The 16,020-nt window shown below is 43.5% G+C and overlaps 1 protein-coding gene across 1 annotated transcript in view; it reads left to right on the top strand.

The window, feature by feature from the left end:
* The window catches only part of LOC126249140 (DNA-binding protein RFX7), a 131,475-nt gene that overhangs the window by 35,107 nt on the left and 80,348 nt on the right, over positions 1-16,020 (top strand). Inside the window, exon 3 of the mRNA XM_049950794.1 lies at positions 4,019-4,138. Within this exon, the coding sequence (XP_049806751.1) occupies positions 4,019-4,138 (120 nt within the window). The remainder of the gene's footprint in view (positions 1-4,018; positions 4,139-16,020) is intronic.

Raw genomic sequence — 16,020 nt, 5'->3', positions numbered from 1 at the left:
ACAAATTATAAAAAAAAAATTATGGAAAGGTTCATGAGGGATGAAATGATAATTTTTCCAAGATTTCATTGATTAATATTAATATTATGTAAAATAACTGTTACTGCTCATTAAAAAAGAAGGTTAATTTTAGGATACAGCTCTATGTCATTAGCTGTAATTTTGTATTAGGGAGTTATGTTACCAAGTTCTGACATTTCTTCAGTAGCCGAATGAGGTGTTCATTAGTCTCTGGCATGTTTGGCAGATCATTATTGGGACACCCCGCCCCCTCTCCCTCCACCCTCTCCCTCCACCCTCTCCCTCCACCCTCTCCCTCCACCCTCTCCCTCCACCCTCTCCCTCCACCCTCTCCCTCCACCCTCTCCCTCCACCCTCTCCCTCCACCCTCTCCCTCCACCCTCTCCCTCCACCCTCTCCCTCCACCCTCTCCCTCCACCCTCTCACTCCCCCCTCTCACTCCCCCCTCTCACTCCCCCCTCTCACTCCCCCCTCTCACTCCCCCCTCTCACTCCCCCCTCTGCCTCCCCCCTCTGCCTCCCCCTCTCCATCTCCCCCTCTCCATCTCCCCCTCCCTCCCCCTCCCCCTCTCTGCCCCCTCCCCCTCTCTGCCCCCTGCCCCTCTCTGCCCCCTGCCCCTCTCTGCCCCCTGCCCCTCTCTGCCCCCTGCCCCTCTCTGCCCCCTGCCCCTCTGCCAATTGCCCCCCTGCCCATCTCCCCCTCCCCCTTCCTCCCTCCCCTCCGACCCTCCCCCTCCCACCTCCCCTCCCCCATCCCCCTCCCCCTTCTCCCCTCCCACCTCTCACTCCCCCTTCCACCCATCCCCCTCCCCCTTCTCCCCTCCCCCTTCCCCCCATCCCCCTCCCCCTTCTCCCCTCCCCCTTCCCCCCTTCCGCCCTCACCCTTCTGCCCTTCCCCTTCCCCCCTCCCCCTTCCCCCCATTACCCCTCCCCCTCTCCCCCTATCCCTTCCCCTTCCACCTCCCCCTCTCCCTTCCCCCTCCCCCTCTCACTCCCCCTCCCCCCTCCCCTCTCCATTCCCCCTCCCTCTCTCCCTCACCCCTCCCTCTCTCCCTCACCCCTCCCTCTCTCCCTCCCCCTCCCTCTCTCCCTCCCCCTCCCTCTCTCCTTCCCTCCCTCTCTCCTTCCCTCTCTCCTTCCCTCCCTCCCTCTCTCCCTCCCCCTCCCTCTCTCCTTCCCTCCCTCTCTCCTTCCCTCTCTCCTTCCCTCCCTCCCTCTCTCTCTCCCTCCCTCCCTCCCTCTCTCCCTCTCTCCCTCCCTCCCTCACACACACACACACACACACACACACCTTACCATAAACACCAACTATTACACATTCAAAATTGCTTCTGCAAAGTAGAAAAGTTGTCAAGTCGACATGATTGCAGTTTGTGTCTGAAGTTGATTTTGTTATCTATTAAATTCCTTACATCGCACAGTAGGTGGTCAAAGTTTCTGAATACCTCACTCATTTCTGTACCACACTAAGGCTGAGTGATGGGTAGCAAATGCAGAATTGGGCAGTAGATATCTCAAGATGTGGGGAGTATTGTGTTGTTAGTAGAGAAGCAGTAATAGTAAAGTGGGTCGGCCAGGAGAGCTCAGAGACTTCTACATGGACCTATCAGTGGATTTCAACTGAGTAACAGATTCGTGAGGGACATATCAATACTTCTGAAGCTGCCCATGTGGACTGTTGGTGATGTCATTATAAAATGGAAATATGAAGGAACAACCACAGTTAAACCAGGACCAGGCAGACCCCATGTTCTGATGGGCAGAAACAGTCAATCATTGAGAAGGGTAGTTCAGTCAGGTGGTGGAAGGTTTCTTGAGGAATGGCAGCCCATTCTTCATGGAGTACTGCACTGAGGAGAGGTATCTATTTTGGTCAGTGAGACCTGGCATGAAGTCAGCATTCCAAAACATCCCAAAGGTGTCCTATAGGATTCAGGTCAGGACTCTGTGCAGGCCAGTCCATTACAGGGATGTTATTGTCATGTAACCACTCCGCCACAGGCTATGTATTATGAACAGGTGCTCGATCATGTTGAAAGGTGCAATCACCATTCCCGAATTGCTCTTCAACACTGGGAAGCAAGAAGGTGCTTAAAACATCAATGTAGGCCTGTGCTATGATAGTGCAATGCAAAACAACAATGGTTGCAAGCCCCCTCCAAGAAAAACATGACCACACAATAACACCACCGCCTCCAAATTTTGCTGTTGGCGCTATACACGCTGGCAGATGACGTTCACCTGGCATTCGTCATAGTGTTGGCGGTCTCTGTCAGTCAACAGACGAGGCCGGCCTCTGCACTTTTGTGCTGTACGTGTCCCTTCACGTTTCCACTTCACTGTCACATTGGAAACAGTGGGCCTAGGGACGTTTAGGAGTGTGGAAATCTCACATACAAACGTATGACAAGTGACACCCAATCACTTGGCCACGTTCGAAGTCTGTGAGTTCCGCGGAGCACCCAATTCTGCTCTCTCACAACGTCTAATGACTAGTGAGGTTGCTAATATGGAGTACCTGGCAGTAGGTGGCAGCACAATGCACCTAATGTGAAAAATGTATGTTCTTTGGGATGTCCGGATACTTTTGATCACATAGTGTATGTGAAAACAGGATTTTACTTGAGATATTCATAACTCTGGGTTTTTGGTTTTGAGGGAGTTAGTTAATTATGTTCTTTATTTCTTTGGCAGATAAATTTGCTTGTGTACAAGGTGTTCCAGGAGGAACATTCAATATTCAGGGATATGACAGGAACGATAATTTGAAGTGAAGAAGTCAAATAAAGACGGGCTCTAAAATGCATCCCTTAAGAGTTTTGTCTTTGATACTGTGGAACAAATATCTTCTACTGCATGCTCTTTGTTTTCCATATTTTGAGAGCTTGAAATATGGACAAAAACAAGAACAAAAAGTCCAGTAACAATAGGCCATTAAAGTGCATATATTAAGCTCTATGAGCATTTTGTCATCTTTGGTACTGTGAAACACATCTCTTCTACTGAACTAGTGCTCATAGCTCTTAAGGTATGCTCTTTTGGGCCCATGTTTACTATTCAATTTTTTCGTGTTTTTGGTCTGTTCTACCTCCTCCAAAAATACAGAAAGCAAAGAGCCAGCTGTATGTGAGATTTGTTTCATAGCATCAAAGATGAAGAAATGTTCATAGCTCTGAAGGTATGAATTGTATAGTCCATGTTTATTAAACGTTTTTGCAATAATGATGGAACCTTCCATCATTATTGCAGATAAAGATGAGACTTAAATGTCTCAAGGAAAACTTTGAATACAAGATCTATAAACTTTTTTTTACTTTGAATGATCGTTCCTGTCATATCGCTGAATATTGACTGTTTCTCTTGGGACACACTGTATACAAGGCATTGGTTCTTGCATATATTCTATGGCTTTATCCCTTGAACTGTCCATTTCAATCTTCTGAGCTATTTCAAAGAAGTAATTATTAAATACATTGACTACCTGATTGCTATCATTTATTATTTGGCTGTTTTCTTTAATAACATATGTTGTCACATTCCTTAACTGATTTCCCAGTTTCTCTCTTAACTATGTCCATATAAATTTAATTTTATTATCTGAATTATTTATTTCACATATTATTTGGACTTTTTTTATTTTTAATCACTTTTCTTAATAAAGTACAGTATTTCTTGCAGTATGTAATCAGTTCTACTTCTCTGTTTGCTTTAACCATTTCAAACATTTTCTTTTTCCTTGCACATGATATTATGACTAATAAATGTATGTTAAGAGATGAAAAATTCACTATTCACTATATATAGTAGAGTGAGTGTTTTGGCATGGAGACACAGAGGACAGAACATTGACTATGATGAAAATCTGTTAATACTGGTTGCTGTTCTTTGTTAGGGTATGTTCCAACTGGTGGTGATATTAAGGCACAGCTGTTGTCTTGCATGCAGTTAGTATACAGCTAAAGTGTAACATATTAATAAATTTGTAATTCCATTTTCAGACCTTTAAATCCTCTTGGGAGCCGTTTTGAAATCCATCAGACAATAACATGGATTAAAACTCATTTAGAGGAGGATCAAGATGTTTCCTTACCAAAGCAAGATGTCTATGATGAGTACATGTAAGTATTTTAATTAGTGCATCCAATGTCCTTTAGTATATTTAAAAATATTGTTTCACTCGAAGTAGTAAAAAAAATCATGATTTACAATTTTGCTTTATGCATCTGGTAATTTGTAGGCAGCAAAACATTCATGCTTTCCTTGCCAAAATAAATAAAAGACTAAAACAGTGAGAGTAGTCAACCACTCACCTGCAGCTGATTAATATGTGGTACATGTATGTAACAGCACAAAAAATTTCACCTAGCTTTCAAGCTGCTGCTTTTTTTCTGTTTAAGTGCAAATGCAGACTGTGAAATACAAACACTGAGGTTAAGCTAACTTTTAGTGATGTATGTCTGTGCTTAAACTGGAAAAAGAGTGGGAGCTCAAGAGATAGTGCATCTTTCAATGCCATTATGTGTGTAAGGTGAGAGGGGGGGCATTTACATCACCACTAATCAGCAACAGTTAAGTGCTTACATGCCCTAAGTTTTGTTTATTGTTTCCATACTGGAATTTTCATTATTGTAATAAACAATCAGCCACTGCATCTTAAGAAAAATTCTCTCAAAAAGCGAGGAAGGCTAATACTCTGAAGTTTTTATTTAGTGACTTATCAAAAGTATTCCTTCAGTGGTTGGAACAGAGATAATTATGGAATGTTTTATGAAATTGTCTCATTTAAAACATTATCTGTATGTTAAAATTTTAGAATGGTAGTAAATGTGACTTACCAAATTCTGGGAAGGTATTTCTGAAGGAAACAGTTAGGGTACAACAACATGCACCATTGTAACTGTAACTAATTATTCAACTTCCCCAAAGAGCAAGTAAAGATGTTGTGTAATGAAGTTTACTTCTCAAGGTAGATCATTTTCTATACCAGACATTCATGATAGGTTAAAACTGAGTGCCAGGGCAACACTCTTAATTTGGATACCTGTCCTGGAAGGAGAGTTGTATTGATAATTGTAGTATGGTGTGAGACACTTAGATGTTGTACAAGGAATATGCAGATGGTAAAATTGGAAGAGATTTGTCTTAAGTGGCAGCTGCAGGTATCTGGGTTTTGAGCCATGGTCCTACATTCAGTTTTAACGTGGAACAAATGGTGAAAACATTATTTCTCAAGTAGTGCATCTTTTGATATGGAATTTCTTAATACACCTGACATTAGCAATTTAAATTTTATTTCAATGACATTTACAGCATAAATGTGTATTTAAAAAATGTTGCCAGTCATCATACAGGTAAGTTGAGTAGCTGTCTCTCATGTGTAGTAGTAAATGGGCCGTTGACTCTGGAGTTAGTATTTACAAAACTGAATGCTAACAGTACATTGCATTATATAATAACTAATTGTATAATTTTTGAAGTCATATAAGTATGGCAGTTACATTTTTTAATTCCCCATTTGAACTCAACAAATAAGTGTGAGCTGAAGTCTGCTTGGCCTTTTCTGAGGACTGTAGTGACAAGAGATAAATACAACCAGTGCATGTTAGCAGGATGCCTTATGAAGTTAAAATTTTTCAAAATATTTTGATCTGTTTTTAGTGTGTGTCAGCATTTATATCACAGTTTAATCATGTATCATTTTCATTTAATGTTACGTCATAATTGAAGTACTGAGGCACAAGGAAGATAGATTAATATAGGTGTACAGTGATGGATATTAGTTTTTAACATTTACTTCATTATTATAAGAAAGGTTTCTTGGTTCATTTAGGGTGCAGATTTGAAGATAGTTGATTAATATTACATCACCAGAATTTTTTAATTTTTTATATGATAAGTAGAAAATTTCAGTTACAGAACAGGTATCTTTTACCTCATGAACTGATAATGTAAATTGAATAAAAAATTTGTCTGTGAGGTAAAGATAGAGCTATTCAAAGTAATCTTCCTGTTGCATATTTGATGTTACTGTAACTTTACTGTTCTACTTTATGGAGTTAATTTTCTTTTAAAGGTTATAATGTATGTACATCTGGTTTGGTGAGGTAACGAGGCAACCCACTTTTTGAAGTTACTAAGCTGAACTCATTAGAAAGATAACAGTTGTCATTTATTGCAAATATGAGCATCAATACGTGTTAGAAATTATGTTGTGACGTGTATGAGTAGTAAAATACACCAAATTATGAATTTTTGGAGTCAAGTTAGTGGCAGACGTAAAGTTACATAAGGCATCCCTGTGTAACATGCTGCAAATGAAATTTAGTAATATGTAAATTTTAAAATATAGTGCTTTCCATACCTAACCTTTTACTTTGCACTTCCCACATGCGCATGGATCTTTGGAAAGGCGTACATCACGCTGTCATTTGTAGTAGGCACTCGTGATGCCATAAACTGCAAGGCCAGTAATTTAAAGTAAAATCCTCTTTTTACTGTCTAGAACAAGAATTTTATGTTTTTAGTGCAGTTTGCTGCATGCTTAGATTTATCATGCTGCCCAGACTTTTTGCTGTAATACACAGTCTTTAATTATCATATGCAATTGGCAGAATATAAATAGTAAAATGTACACCTACCAGAAAAGTTGTGGTAGGAAAAGAAATGTTTAAAAATACATAATGAAAATAAAATCTGAAGTCAATATATCAGAACATAAAAGTCATTCATTGGGTTCAGGGGAAAAATTTTTGTTACACACGCGTAAGAAAAAATTGTCCTTTGTATTTTCTTTTGATAGTTTTGAAGTAGCTATAATCAATACATATTCTGGAAAACAAAGTGCAGGCTCATAAGAAAGCTACAAAGATAGTCTTTTATGTCCACAGTAAGGAAAAGATATTAAAAACACTTTATCCATAGATAATTTTATATTAATTGAACCCCATATTTTCATTTAATGTTATGGTGTAACGTTGTTTTTCATGAAACCAGAGTGGAAGGACGTTATGATGAATGACTAGTTATCTTTCTGATAAATATACCCTATGTTTATAAAGATAATATTTTTATTGGGTCAAAATGTGAGGTGTAACCATTATTCTCAGTAACAGTAACAACTGACAAATTTGGTAGCCTGAATTGTTCATTTAATCAGTAGCATCAAATGAATTGAATAGTATACAGATATTTCTATTTTTTCAATATTTCTTTTAAAGATTTTTTCTTCTTCCTACTTTTGCATGTGTGCCTGATTTAATGCATGAAATTTCTGTGTAGTTAAATAGGAGTATAAGTATAAAAATTCGCATGTATGTAAATGAAATTGTTGTTATGAAATATGTGAACACTCAAATTTGAATACTATTGTCTGCAGTCAACTGGATATAGAATTGCAAAATCAAAAGTGTTACAGTACAACAGAAACACTGATAAAGAGCAAATACTTCGATAAAAGAACTTACAAATTTTTACCAAACATACATCAGATTTATTGATATTATACAGGGTTACAAAAAGGTACGGCTAAACTTTCAGGAAACATTCCTCACACACAAAGAAAGAAAATATGTTATGTGGACATGTGTCCGGAAACGCTTACTTTCCATGTTAGAGCTCATTTTATTACTTCTCTTCAAATCACATTAATCATGGAATGGACACACACAGCAAGAGAACGTACCAGCGTGACTTCAAACACTTTGTTACAGGAAATGTTCAAAATGTCCTCCGTTAGCGAGGATACATGCATACACCCTCCGTCGCATGGAATCCCTGATGCGCTGATGCAGCCCTGGAGAATGGCGTATTGTATCACAGCCGTCCACAATATGAGCACGAAGAGTCTCTACATTTGGTACCGGGGTTGCATAGACAAGAGCTTTCAAATGCCCCCATAAATGAAAGTCAAGAGGGTTGAGGTTAGGAGAGTGTGGAGGCCATGGAATTGGTCCGCCTCTACCAATCCATCAGTCACCGAATCTGTTTTTGAGAAGCACACGAACACTTAGACTGAAATGTGCAGGAGCTCCATCGTGCATGAACCACATGTTGTGTCTTACTTGTAAAGGCACATGTTCTAGCAGCACAGGTAGAGTATCCCATATGAAATTATGATAACGTGCTCCATTGAGCGTAGGTGGAAAAATGAAACTAAAATGAGCTCTAACATGGAAATTAAGTGTTTCCGGACACATGTCCACATAACATCTTTTCTTTAATTGTGCGTGAGGAGTGTTTCCTGAAAGTTTGGCCGTACCTTTTTGTAACACCCTGTATAACAGACATTATTCATTGAGTATTTCATTTAGATATCAAGACCAATTCTCAGTGTTTCTGTCAGTGATGGAGCATGGCCAACTCCTTGTGCCCAAGTCCTTAAAGGTGGATGTGCTGTATTTCAGAATCAAACTTACCTCACAGATATCAAATTTTGTAAATGACATGATGATCGCCTTTTGACTGGAAAATTTTCCAAACAAAAGATGACCATGGTCTCATTTACAAAGTTTTACTCTGGGTATGAGAAATTAAACAGATAGCAAAGTTACCAATTTTCTTTGTTTCCACAACTGTATAGCTGCTTCACAACTCCTGCCATCTCAGTCGCCCTCAACCATCAACTTTTCTGAATTGAATCCTTCGATTCTTCTTCAGTCAGTCTCGTACCATCCCTTGTTCTTTTCCACTCAACCTTAGCTTTCATATTTCTTCCTTTTGTTATCTTTTTCTCATGCTGTGTATCTTTCATATTTCCATTGGACTACTTTTAGTAGTGGCTTCTATCCCCCCCCACCTCCCCTGCCCCATGCCTTCCTTTGAAACAGCCTGCATCCTCCCCTGCATTTACCTAAATATAACAAACTTGACAGGATTTGCCCTCATTAATTCTCTCCCCCCCCCCCCCCCTCTGCCCCCTCTTCCACCAGTGTCATTCTTTCCTTTTCTTACCCCACACCTCTTTCGTGTCCCCACCACCCAGTCCAGCCAAAGTCACAAGATCATTATATAACCCAGTAAGGCTGCTGCATTGAGGAGGTAGGTGGTTGTGGGGGGAAGAACAGTGTGCTTCTGTGATCTCTTCAGCACACATATGTACCAACTATAATTCATCTGTAAGTGATAGGATTCCAGATTTTCCATTGTCATAATATCCTCTTACAGTTACTTAGAATTGTTGTAATAGTGCAGGCATGGCTACATGTTCTCCTTGGTAATACTAAATGGTGTACATGTGAAGGAACTTGGATAACTTGGTTAGCAATGTCTGGGTTTGTGTTAGATGCAAACCTTGCAAGCTAACCCCTTCTACTCAGATTGAAGTGGGGTTGTGTAGATCAGAGAGACCATTCACGCTGCAATCGGTGGATCAGTTGTGCAACCACTTTCTAAATGTTTATGGCTCGCGTGTCATGGGGTTGCATTTACACTAGCCACTTTCTGATCCTGACAGTATTCACTACACATCCAATGCAGCTAAGGTTCTTGTTAGGCCAATATTTGGGCAATTATTGCTGCCAATGGAAGACAAAGCTGTACAGTAAATTAAATATTTACTGACTGTCAGCAAAAATTGTAGACTGATGTACAAGTACAAGCTCTAATATGACGACAGTATGCTTATAGCATTTATGTATCAACACTGCATCTGCCACAGTCTCGAAGTCCAGTGATTTCACCGTGTGTCCCCCATTAGTGAATAAATCACTACAAAATTTACTACAGTGGACACAAGTGCTCATTCAAAAGTCATTACACCAACTGTTCCTGCCGTACAAGCACCATCAGTGCAATAACTATAGTGGCAGTGAACAAAGACATAAGTTTTTCATATTAGGTGCATTGTGCTGCCGCATACTGCCAGGTAATCCATATCAGCAACCTCAGTAGTCATTGGACATCATGAGTGAGCAGAATGGGGCACTCCACGGAACTCACGGATTTCAAGTGTGGTCAGTGTCGTACGTCTGTAAGCGAGATTTCCACACTCCTAAACATCCCTAGGTCCACTGTTGCTGATGTGATAGTGAAGTGGAAACGTGAAGGGACACATACAGCACAAAAGCATACGGGCGGACCTCGTCTGTTGACTGACAGAGATTGCCAACAGTTGAAGAGGGCTGTAATTTGTAATAGACAGACATATATCCTGACCGTTAGACAGGAATTCCAAACTGCATCAGGATTCACTGCAAGTACCATGACAGTTAAGCGGGAGGTGAAAAAACTTGGGTTTCATGGTCGAGCGCCTGCTCATAAGCCACACATCATGTTGGTAAATGCCAAACAATGCCTCGCTTGGTGTAAGGAGTGTAAACATTGAATGTATGCCTGTGAGAGTGGAAGCTGTCATCAAGGCTAAGGGTGGGCCAACACCATATTGATTTCCAGCATTACCGATGGAGGTTGCCACAACATTGTAAGCCTTTTCAGCCAGGTGTCCGGATACTTTTGATCACATAGTGTAAGATCCCCCCAGAGTGCACTGGTCCACACTACCATTAGAACTGGGAACTTGCCCCCCCCCCCCCCCCCCTTGCATCACAAGACATCCTTGGAACCACTGAGCTAGTGAACTTTAATTATGCATACATCAGGTAGTTCTAAATATACTGAGAAACATGCATTTGACCACAAATACATAAATATAGGGTGTACCACAGGGTAGTTTGCTAGGTCCAGTACTGCTCATAACTTAAATTAATGATTTCCAACAAAGTATCGAGCATGGGTAAACAATAATGCTTACAGATGATACCAATGTACTGGTTACTCACAGGTCACCAGAAGCACTAAAAGAGAAAGCTGAAGAAACACTTAGAAGTGTATATAAGTGGGCAATAACTTATGAAGTCACATTTCATATAAAAAAACACACACTATGGACTTCTGCATAAACAAACCCCCAGGGGGCTCACCGCTCTTTGGTGAGTATGTGCTTGGCGACCATGGGGCCCCAGCCCTCACAGCACCGCTTCTCTTTCAGTGCTGCTTGTCTCCTCTTCTTCTGTCCTTTTCCCCTATCTTGGGGAGATGTCTCATGCTTCCATGGGCTCTTGAAGCTCATTTGCGTTGGCTTACTTGTAGGTCTCTTCTCTCTTGCACTGCTCTTTCCCTATACTGTTCTTTCCCTGCACTGCTCTTTCCTTACACTGCTCTTTCCCTGCCCTGCTCTTTCCTTACACTGCTCTTTCCTTACACTGCTCTTTCCCTGCCCTGCTCTTTCCCTGCCCTGCTCTTTCCCTGCCCTGCTCTTTCCCTGCCCTGCTCTTTCCCTGCCCTGCTCTTTCCCTGCCCTGCTCTTTCCCTGCCCTGCTCTTTCCCTGCCCTGCTCCTTCCCTGCGCTGCTCCTTCCCTGCGCTGCTCCTTCCCTGCGCTGCTCCTTCCCTGCGCTGCTCCTTCCCTGCGCTGCTCCTTCCCTGCGCTGCTCCTTCCCTGCGCTGCTCCTTCCCTGCGCTGCTCCTTCCCTGCGCCGCCCTTTCCTCATTTTGCTCTTTCCCTGTTTCCACTTTCCCTGTTCTGCTCCCCTTTTCCTCCACTGTGGCATTTGAGGGCATCCTTCATTTTCTTCTTTTCCTTCTTATCTTTTCTTCTCCTCCCTGTGTGTGCCTGATGGCCAACCACGGATTTGACGCATAGCAGGAGACTGGGTAACGGGTAATTCCCAGCCCCAGGTTGGCATGTAGGACCCACACGAACTCCCTGGTACCAGCTAGGCCCAGGGAGGGGTGATTGCCTGAGCTGTTACCTTCCTCCTCTGCCAATTGGCTATATAAACTTGTGACTTACTGTTCAGTTTTATGGTGGCAAAGTTGCCTTGCCTTCAAGCTGACACTGCTTCTCCCGCTTCCCGGGCAGTAGATTCTACTACCCATTCTCCTCGCGCTCATCAGCGAAGACAGTTGCAACGCAGCCAGCAAACCATCAATTCAAAAAGGATTATTCCTGGGAAGATTTCTTGTGTACCTCGAGTTCGCAACAGTCTGGCTCTTCTGCCAGTCATGAAAAGCCAAAACAATCATCCAAAGGCAAACAATCTTCCCCCTCTCCAACTCGTGGGCCCTCTTCAACTCGTCGGTCCCTTTCAACTGACCGACACTGGGGAAGCTCCGTTGATCCCTCTGAGTTGATGGGCGAAGATCATCCACCTGTGGATTCCAGTGGTCATCTTCCCTTGACAGCTCGCCCAAAGCGGTCGTCGAGGTGAGTTTCTTCTTCATTCTCTGGTGTTCCTAAATTTTATGGCCCTTTTACAATTGAGCGCAATGTCCGCTCGTCGTCTGTCTCCAATAAACCAAGTTACGTCCTCAAGACCATTTTGGTCTCTCCCATTTTACTTTGCTCTGGATGGACCTTCCACTTAGGGTGGGGAGTCCTGCTCATGGTGGGGTCATACTGCTTCTACAAGATGATGATTGTCATCGTCCTATCCCCTTGCACACCCACCTGCAAGCAGTTGCTGCCAGCATTTACCTTCCCAAATTTACCTTTTCCCTCTGCACCATTTATATCCCTTCGTCTTCTGCTGTCACTAGAGCAGACCTGATGCAGCTTGTTGCTCAGTTTCCTCCACCTTTTCTGATCCTCGGTGACACCAGTGCTCATCATCCTCTTTGGGGCTCGCCTGTCGCCTGCCCGAGAGGTTCTCTTTTGGCGGATCTTCTTAATCATCTTAATCTTGTGTGCCTTAACACCGGCGAAGCCACATTTCTCTCTGATTCCACGCACACTTATTCCCACTTAGACCTCTCGATCTGCTCTGCCCAGCTCACTCGACGTCTCGAGTGGTGTGCTTTTTCCGATACTTACTCGAATGACCACTTCCCTTTTGTGATTAACCTGTACAGTCATACCCCACCACAGCGGTCCACTCGTTGGAAATTCTGTCTTGCTGACTGGAGGCTATATTCCTCCTTGGCAGTCTTCGATGAATGGCCGTTTCCCAGCTATGATGATCAGATCGAGCACCTCGTGGACGTTATTCTCTCGCCTACCGAATCCTCTATCCCTCGTACTACTACTTCTACCCATTGGGTCCTGATCCTTTGGTGGACTGTGGAGTGTGGCAATGCGATTCGTGCCAGACGACGTGGGTTTCACGTCTTTCACCATCATTCTATGTTACCGAACTGCATCCACTACAAGCAACTACGTGCGCAATGCCGCCGCACTATTAAGGAAAGCAAGAAAGCATGCTGGGTCTCCTTCATCAGCTTGTTCAACAGTTTTACTCCATCCTCTCTCATTTGGGGGACTACTGCCCACTCCCCAATCCCTGGTCTGACTGTGGCGGGAAATGTCATAGTCGATCCTGCAGATGTTTCGAACGCTTTGGGCCAGTACTTTGCGGAGGTTTCAAGCTCCACCCACTACCATCCTGCCTTCCTTCCTTGGAAACAGGCAGAGGAGGCTCATGCAATCTCTTTTCTCTCTTTGAATCGCGAATGCTACAATACTCCTTTTACTGTGAGGGAGCTCGGACGTGCTCTCTCCTCTTCCAAGTCTTCTGCTCCTGGACCCGATGCAGTCCACATCCTCATGCTGCAGAATCTTCCTCCTACAGGAAAACACTTTCTCCTCTATACCTACTACCGTATTTGGACTGACGGTGTATTCCCCACACTTTGGCGTGAAGCTATTATTGTTCCTCTACCTAAGCATGGTAAAGATAAATCCCTTCCTTCCAGCTGTCGTCCAATTTCCTTACCAGCAGCACTTGTAAGGTGATGGAACGCATGATCAATGGTTGATTGGTATGGTGGCTGGAGTCACACCGTCTTCTCACTAATGTTCAGTGTGGGTTCCAAAAGCGCCGCTCGGCGGTTGATCATCTCGTCACCCTGTCGACGTTCATCATGAATAATTTTCTGCAGAAGTGACAAACAGTGGCCATTTTCTTTGATTTGGAGAAAGCCTATGATACCTGTTGACGGACAGGCATTCTACGTACTATGCACGCATGGGGCCTTCGTGGTCATCTTCCCACTTTCATCCGAGAATTTTTAACAGATAGAGTTTCCCGGGTATGTGTGGGTTCCTCCTTATCCAACACCTTTTCACAGGAGAACGGGGTGCCTCAGCGCTCCATACTGAGTGTCATCCTCTTCGTCATAGCCATCAACCGCATTATGGACTGCCTTCCAGCTGGCGTTTCCGGTTCTCTTTTCGTTGACGACTTTGCTATTTATTGCAGCTCCCAGTGGACATGTCTCCTGCAACGCTGTTTTCCACGTTGTCTAGACCATCTCTATTCATGGAGTGTCACAAATGGCTTCCGCTTTTCTGCTACCAAAGCCATTGGCGTCAACTTCTGGTGGTACAAGGCGTTTCTTCCACCGTCCTTGTGACTGGGGCAAAATGCTCTCCCGTTCGTGGATGCAACGAAGTCCTTAGGGCTTTCGTTCAATAGGAAACTCAGTTGGTCTCCCCACGTGTCCTACCTGGCTGCATGCTGCACCTGGTCCCTAAATGTCCTTCATGTATTGAGTGGTACCTCTTGGGGAGCTGACAGGACTGTCCTCCTCCGCCTCTATCGATCTCTTGTCCACTCCTAGTTGGTTTATGGATGCATTGTCTACTCCTGTGCATGGCCGTCTATCTTACACCGTGTAAATACAATACACCATATGGGGATCCATCTCGCCACTGGTGCCTTCTGTAATAGCCCTGTTGAGAGTCTCTACGCAGAAGCCGGTGAACTACCACTGTCATAGTTTTGCGACATACTACTCAGTAGGTATGCGTGTTGGCTTTCTTTCATGCCAGGCCTCCCAACCTTTGACGCTTTTTTTTTTTTTTTTTTTTTTTTTTTATGACATTCTTGACCACCAGTACGAGACGTACGTTTCTTCTCTGCGGCCTCCTGGCATCCGCTTTCATCACGTGCTTGAGCAGCTGCAGTTCACACTTCCTGCCACTTTCCAAATGGGGGAGAGCCCTTCACCACCTTGGCTTCAGACACAGGTTTGTGTTCGTTTTGACCTCAGCTCGTTCCCAAAGGATTCGACTCCTGAGCTGACCTATCACTGCAACTTTATCAAACTTCGCTCACAACTTGCCGATAGCATATTTTTGTACACTGATGGTTCCAAGTCCACCCACGGTGTTGGCTGTGCTTTTGTCATCAGGGCTAATAAGCCCTCTATCAGGCTGTTCACTACGTTTGGAGGTACCAGCTCACTCACTGTGTGATCTGCTCCAACTCCCTCAGTGCCCTTCAGAGTCTAGATGATCCCGATCCAGTCCATCCCATCGTTCGACGGATCCAGTACTGCTTCCATTTGTCCCCAAATGGGGGAGCCGAAGTGATGTTCATGTGGGTTCCTGGCTATGTTGGTGTGCCTGGGAATGACACTGCTGATGCTGCAGCCAAGGCCACAGTCCATCTTGGTCAGCCCGCCTCTTACTCTGTTCCCTCGCAAGATATTTGTACTTTTCTCTATCGGCATATCATGTCACTTTGGCATGACCATTGATGCTCCCTTCATGGGAACAAACTCAGAAAAGTCAGACCTCTCCCGACAGCCTGGTCGACTTCCTCCCGGCCATCTCGCCGTGAGAAAGTAATGTTGGCTCAGTTGCGAATAGGGCACTGCCACTTTAGTCACTGCCACGTGTTGAGTGGCGACCCTGCACCCAGCTGTCCTTTCTGTAGCCAGCAATTAATGGTATGACATTTCCTGATCCTCTGCCCCTATTTTAGCCACTTACGTCTCAGGGTCGGGCTGCTGCCTGCTTTGCTGGACATTTTAGTGGATGACATGCGAGCTGTGGCTCGCGTTTTAAGTTTTTTTAAAAGCTGTAATATGGCAAAATAGATTTGATTTCTACCTGGTGACTCCAGTGTCTTGTCAACGTCTTTTAGATACTCTTCTGTAACGTCTTGATGTTTTAGAAACCAGATTCCAGTAACCTGAAAATAGCTAGACTGAATACCATAACATCCAAACCCACCAAAAATAAACAAAAATTACATCTAGTTAAAAAATCAGATAAAAATTCC

Source organism: Schistocerca nitens, chromosome 3, assembly GCF_023898315.1.
Source record: "Schistocerca nitens isolate TAMUIC-IGC-003100 chromosome 3, iqSchNite1.1, whole genome shotgun sequence".
In the NCBI taxonomy this organism is placed as follows: domain Eukaryota; kingdom Metazoa; phylum Arthropoda; class Insecta; order Orthoptera; family Acrididae; genus Schistocerca; species Schistocerca nitens.
Note: the sequence above shows the minus strand (reverse complement) of the source record. Positions and strands in the feature narration are given on the sequence as shown.